Source organism: Ictalurus furcatus, chromosome 4 (genome assembly GCF_023375685.1).
Source record: "Ictalurus furcatus strain D&B chromosome 4, Billie_1.0, whole genome shotgun sequence".
NCBI classification, from domain to species: Eukaryota; Metazoa; Chordata; class Actinopteri; order Siluriformes; family Ictaluridae; genus Ictalurus; species Ictalurus furcatus.
Window position 1 is genome coordinate 29,022,538 of NC_071258.1, and position 6,686 is coordinate 29,029,223.

At 38.8% G+C, this 6,686-nt stretch overlaps 1 protein-coding gene across 1 annotated transcript; it reads right to left on the reverse strand.

Annotated features, from left to right (window-relative positions):
* Window positions 1-2,601: 2,601 nt before the first annotated feature.
* Window positions 2,602-6,272, reverse strand: LOC128606954 (gastricsin-like). The gene is made up of 9 exons (XM_053623530.1): window positions 6,163-6,272; window positions 5,904-6,045; window positions 5,712-5,829; window positions 5,452-5,570; window positions 4,823-5,022; window positions 4,492-4,608; window positions 4,169-4,322; window positions 3,150-3,245; window positions 2,602-3,041 (listed from the first exon to the last, which is right to left on the reverse strand). The coding sequence occupies exons 1-9, from the start codon at window positions 6,216-6,218 to the stop codon at window positions 2,886-2,888; spliced, it is 1,158 nt and encodes a 385-aa protein (XP_053479505.1). The 5' UTR covers window positions 6,219-6,272; the 3' UTR covers window positions 2,602-2,885.
* Between the last annotated feature and the right edge of the window lie 414 nt (window positions 6,273-6,686).

Sequence of the window (6,686 nt, forward strand, 5' to 3'; positions counted from 1 at the left end):
ACATTTTCAATTAGTATAAACAAATTAATTTTTGTATCACCGCAGTTCTGGTACAAGATTAGTCAGGACACTTGTGGCTTTCTGTGTGTACAGTTTTATGTCTGTGTGCTTAACTGCTGGTGAGCAGGGGGATGGGAAAGGGGCGGAGTTTGAGCTCCCTGCTGGGCAAATAATTCACACCTCTCCACGAAAACATTGAGACAGAGATAAATCGGAGAGCACGACTAAAGCTTTTTTGATAGTAAAACACCATATACAACTGCCACAATATTATAACATTTAAACCAAAGATCGGACTTGTATAAACATTTACTACCTTACATTACCTACATAGACGAAAATCCAGTTCGCTCGCAGTTTTATAAATCATACATATTTCCATCTGTATAAGGTCCATCAGCTTTATTGAAGAAAACAAATGCAATGCTCCATATTTAGTCACAAATGTCCTCTTCAAAATGCATTAAGTGTTTTGGTATCCCACCCCTCTGGAAATTAGTAATTAGCCATAAACTAAACTGAGACAACATCTAAAAAAAGCTAATCTGCTTTGGGTATGCTGAACAACCTGCGTCCTAAATTATAATTGGGCAGTCTAACTTGATTGACACCCACTTGGACTTGGACACCCAATTGTAGATACTTCTAGCTTTCAAACAAGCCCAAACTCGACATGATTGACCACTCAGAGGCTGAGAAAATCAAACGCGTAATCAGCACAAACAAACCTGTTACGCGTGTGTCTTGAGTTGTGTGTCAGCGGTACAGGCCAATCAGCAGAGCGCTACAGGGCCGTGCAGAGAAATGGCATCAGGAAATGGCAGCTAATGGCAGCGGTCTTCCTGCAAAACTTTATATAGCAGGTTTTTGCATGTTTGGCAGTTTTTTCTGATCGCTAGTTTTCCACTGGTTTTTGCACAGTGTGCGATTTATCGGCGTCTTATAGCGGCGGCGTGCTACCGAAAAAGCCTGAATGCGTCACAGCTTCTGGAGCAGTTACTTCTGAGTGGCTCTTTTGTTTTTTTTTTGGAGGAAGACTATGTGGATTGAGTTGAGGGGCTCTATCTACCCCCCCAGAGAAGTCAGAGGAGAGGGGTCACTCGTGTGTCTATCATTTGAGCCATTTGGAGAGCAAGTGCTCCTTCACCTAGGGCTCTGGCACAATTTTTAATAAACATTATATTTTATAAGTATGTTTCAGACTTTTTTGTGTGTGTGAAATTACACATTGTGTAACAGAGTTCATGCTACTGCCATTTGTTTTCATTTTGTGCCGGAGAGGTTTGGTGCCATTTGGAGACATTTGGTGCCATTTGGAGAGGTTATTTTGTGCCTTTAAAAAAAAAATTGCTATTTCTAGAAGTCTGCAATATTTAAAGGCTTTGTGCCATTTTTATAAGCTTTGTGCCATTTAGAGAGGTTTTATGTCATGTAGAGACGTTTGGTGCCATTTGGAGAGGTTTTGTGCCATTTTGGAGAGGTTTTTACCTGTGTTTGGATAACCTTACACACAATTTTAGTGGTTAGAGATAACTTCCTCATATTTTGAGTGTTCATGGACAAGTACTTGGGGCATCTTTGAGACCAGGAATGGGGTTGATATCAACATTTGCTGTGAAGATATAACATAGCTATATATGTAAAAGTAAATATTTTATAGTAAATATTTTTTAAATAATTAAAAAAAAATTCTGAATGTATTGCCCCAGGTAGGCTAGGTCAAAGAAGAAATACTTGGAATAACTGCTTCTTAAACATATAAGGCTTAAGTGTCTACTTTCATATGAGCCATTAACCCCTACTGTGGTGTGTGAGATCACAAAACAAATCAATGCTGAACACAGGTACCCCCAAAACAGACAAAAATGCCATTTTTTGGCTACCGGTAAAAGAGGTTAATATTACGTAGGACTGTTTCTAATGCCGCTGCAACCCACTTTGAAGGAATTGTGAACAAAATATAAACAATTAGTACCAGGATAAAGTCTTTCCAGAAGATGAATGAATGAACACAGTAATGTATCCTACAGCATCATATTGAGTATGCTCCTATGTTAATGAATGTGGACTTTTGTTGTCCTGCATCTGTATACCTGACAAGTGACAGTAAACATTTCATGAAATAGGTACATGAAATGGGTACTGTTTGCAGCACTGTATATTTGTATATTTTCAGAACACTATAGCATTTAATAACATGCCGAAGTATGATATAACATGTTAACATACTTGTTGAAGTATGAATATATTTGGTGTTCTTTAGTCTTAGATCATGTCCTTCAAAAAAAAAAAAAACAAAAACAAAAAAACCCTAGATACCTAAAGGCTTCAGAGGCTTTGGTGGAGGCTTTTTTGATTGTTTGCCAGTCATGTTTTGGATGCTAAAGTTCATTGTCAGGATGATTTTGGATCATTTGTATGCATCGACCTGCCAAGCAGATTTGGACTTCTGTGGGTTTGAGGTCAGGCTCAGCGGTTTAACTGGTTCCAGGATGTGCAAGTGAAGAGATGAATAACCTGATTACATGCTTGTATACAGTCTAGTAGGCATTTGATTAACCCTTCATGTTCTGTGCTTTTACATAAAAACAATAATAGAGATGATTTGTGCATGATTTTATTTTTTAATTGAAAGATTGAGATTCAACATATGGTATGGGGAGATTTATTTAAAAAGATATTTTAGTTTGAAAACAATTTAACACCAAAACACATTATTCAATTTTCTTATAACTGGCAATCTTGAAATGGAAAGACAAGAGATTCCACTAATAGCAGTCTACCACAGAGATCTTCCAATTTCCATGTAATTAATACAGGTATTAATGATGCTATGGAGACCATAGCTTCCGTTAGAGATTTCTTTGGAGTGTTGTTAGTGGTGTTCAGGCAACTTGGGCAAAGCCCACCTGGTTGTTTGCACGGTCAAACACAGAGTAGTAGGCCCTGAGGAAGACGTCACCGAAGATCCAGAGAGGCTGATTGTTCTGAGAGGGCAGGTAGGTGGGAGTGATGTCAACGGTGCAGTAGCCACTCTGGTTCTGTTGTGAAGGTACACACAATATAATCAGGCTTTGGAGTTCCTCACTGTTTATCTCAGTATTTGTCAGATCCTGTTGGTGTATCAACATTTGGATAGAGGAACTTACCTGGATGTAGGCAGAGGGACCCAGAGGGAAAGCCACTCCACTGATGGTGAAGGTCAGAGTGGGGAGACTGCTGATATTGTTACAGTTCACGACATACTGTAAAAAGATATGCGGAAGATGTTCAGGCAGATTTGTTCGTACATTCTCTAAAGATATTCAGGTCAGCTGTCTGTAATAAGGCATCAGTAACACTGACAGATTAGTACAACTGAAAAGATGCTCTGATGCTCTCACAGGACTAATAACCTCTGGAGAAATATCAGTCATGGAGCAATTTTTTGAACATCTCACAGAGCACCAATAATTTTATTTGAAAATGGAAAGAATATGGCACAATCATGGCTTAGTGGAGGCTGTCCACCAAAAGTTAGTGACTGGACAAAGAGGAGATGAGGCAGAGAAGCAAACAAGAGGCCATGGGTAACTCTGGAGGAGCTGGAGTGATCTGCAACTCAGTTGGGAGAAGCTGCTTATAGTACACCTATAGCCCACCTGTTCATTGTACAACTATAGCCCATACATTCTGCAAAGGTGTTCTTTATTACAGAGAGGTGAGCCATATTTAATAATGTTGAAGACTCAGAAAACTTGTAGAATGTCTGGTCTAATGAGACTAAAATTTAAGTGCTTGGTTTGGTGGAAACCCAACAGCGATAGTGGTATAATTAGGTTAAGAGTTACCTTTGGTCTCATTTCTGACTGATGTTCTTCTTACTCATTCACTGACTGTTGGAAGCTGGCCTCATCTAGAGAGAACTGTGGTTGTTACATATTCTCTAAATTTTTAATAATTGATGTAATGGTGCTTATGCTGGATGTTCAAAGTTTGGGATATTTTCATTGATAAGAACTTTGTCCAATTTTACAACAACATGGTGAATACTTACATACTTACCTTATAACTTTTAACCTCATTCTAACTTTGACATTTTTTTACATTTACATTTTACATTGCAAATAATTTTACTAATGTTACAGATTCCCCCCTCAATTTTATTACATTTATTTTATGTGAGTACCTCGCCGTAACTGTCCTGCTGAGCCCCAATGTACTGCATCAGAGAGGACATGATGTTGCTAGGGGCAGTAAGGCTGGGGGTACCGGTGTCCACAATGGCCTGGCAGCCACCATACTGAGAGCACCAGCCAGTCTGCTGTCCTGAAACCTGGAACCTGAGCCATATTAATGTTTATGATTAGAAAAACATTCCAAATAATTATAAGCTTGACAGTAGAGATTGTTTCAGTGATGAATACTGAGATGTATGAGTAGTGTTCAGAATGGTCACTAATTATGTTGTTAGTAATTCATAAGAAGCTAATTATGATGAATGGCACTTACTCCTGAATGCCAATCTGCCAGTAGGTCTCAGCAGTTACTGGTGTCCAGGAGATTTGACCCTGATACATGTTGGTGTCCACAGCACCGAAAGCCGCCTCACTGCCAGACCCTCCAACCCTGAACAATCAGAGCCATACAGGTTTAGCTATTAATCCATACCAATGCAACAACAATTAATAAAATTTATATATATATATATATATATATATATATATATATATATATATATATATATATATATATATATATGAATGGTCAAGTTCACATAAGAGTTATATCATTAATGTTACAATGCTGTTTCTGTAATTTTTGAATAAAAGCTGTTGCTTACGGGCTCAGATAGATCCCAAACAGGTTTTGTTCGAGGAGACCCTGCTGCATCATGTTGTCCATGAGGGGCATGGCATTTCCGACAGCAAGAGATGGGTAGGCCAGACCAAGAATTCCATCAAATGGAGCCTGTAGGAAGGGCTGGCTTGGCTCGTTAGTGCTCAGACCGATCTCCTGATTAGGGACTTGGATTCCAGCCAGCTAACAAAAGTAAAAAAGACAAATGCTGTGTTCCAGGAGCTCACACATGATTTACACCAACAAAAGTGCACGTGAACACATAAATCATATTTGTTGGAATTTATATCAGTCAGCTAAATTCGACCACTTAAATATCAATGATAAAACACGTCATTGCAATAAGGTCACTCTGCTGAATTCTTAAAGTGAACGAGGGAAAATAATTTGATTGGATATCACCTAAACACACCTCTTGATATTGTATTCATTTTAACCCAGACCCTTTATACCATCACAGCAATATTGTGCCTTTTTTTTTTTTTGATAATGGTGAAGGAGACTTTCCTCTCTTATAAATGTATACCATATTCAGTATGGAACATAGAATAGTCATAGTCATAGTATATCATTTAGGTTTATATGTGATAAAATATAAGCTTGAACACTCACAGTGACAGTATCATAACCAAAGACGCCATTGAGAGCTCCAGCTCCATAGGGCAGGTAGAAGGTTTGGTTGGTGCTCTGGTAGGTGGAGGACTGCTGAGGGTTGAACTGTGTTTGTGCCGCTGATGAGAGAAATGCACAAAGCTATGTTATAAATATATTTTTTTGCGTAATTGCACACACAGTATGTCTATAAAACTCCCTGGTGTCAGTGTTTCTAATGCAGTACTGTAGTGGTGTGTATAGATACAGTATAAACTTACTGCATGCCTGGGTGCTGCAGTAATTAGAGTTGACCCACAGATTGGAAGAGCCTGTATCGAAGAGCACTTGGAAGGACTGGGGTGGTGTGCCTACACTGATCACGCCAAAGTAGTATGACTGAAACACAGGTGTTAAACTTATTAGATTAATGCATCTGCTGGTTTAAGAAGTAAGATTGGGATTGGACTTACATCAGCATAGGTCATGGAAGCAATAGTGGAAGTGGCCAGGACCTCTGGGGGCTGATACTTAAGGGCTGGATCAGTGTAGGGCAGATGGATGCCCTTCTCCCTCAGACGCTCTTTGATGGACTTACCCTTTATCAGGGGAACCCTGCACAGACACACAAAGCCTTGGATAAACGCAACATAAATCCAGCACTATTCACAACTGAAGACTAGTGCATAAAAATGTAAAAGAGTGATGAGAGTCTAAAGACATAGACCTTACCTGATAGCTGCCTCCGAGAGGACGAGGCAAGCCATAAGGATGATTAGGCCCTTCATAGTGATTCTTGTTCTCTCTTTGCCCGAATGAACACACCGACCATTCTCACAACGCAAGCTTTTTATACACACACCAGTCGCATATCATTATGCATATAAACTTTTCTTTACATGCGCCAGCACTTTTCTGTCTGATGGAAACACTCACCTAATGCCAGGCTTTACTGATAAGACACACAAACAAGATTTGTACCAGTAAAGGGATGGAGCCAAATCTAAGATGTAAAGCACTAAAAATAAATGAATCTAAATACATCCTAATTAGCTATATGTATCCTTACGTTGTTTTTTTTTTCTAATGTAGTTCCTTTGAAAATATACCCAAAAATCTGAACATTATGTATTTAAGTACTGTATATTATGGTTACTAAGTTCTGGTCCACTGGCAAAAATAATCGTAATTTTACCATTTATTCAGTAAGGAATAAACCATTTCAGGGTGTGCTGTTATAGGAAATTAATCAATCA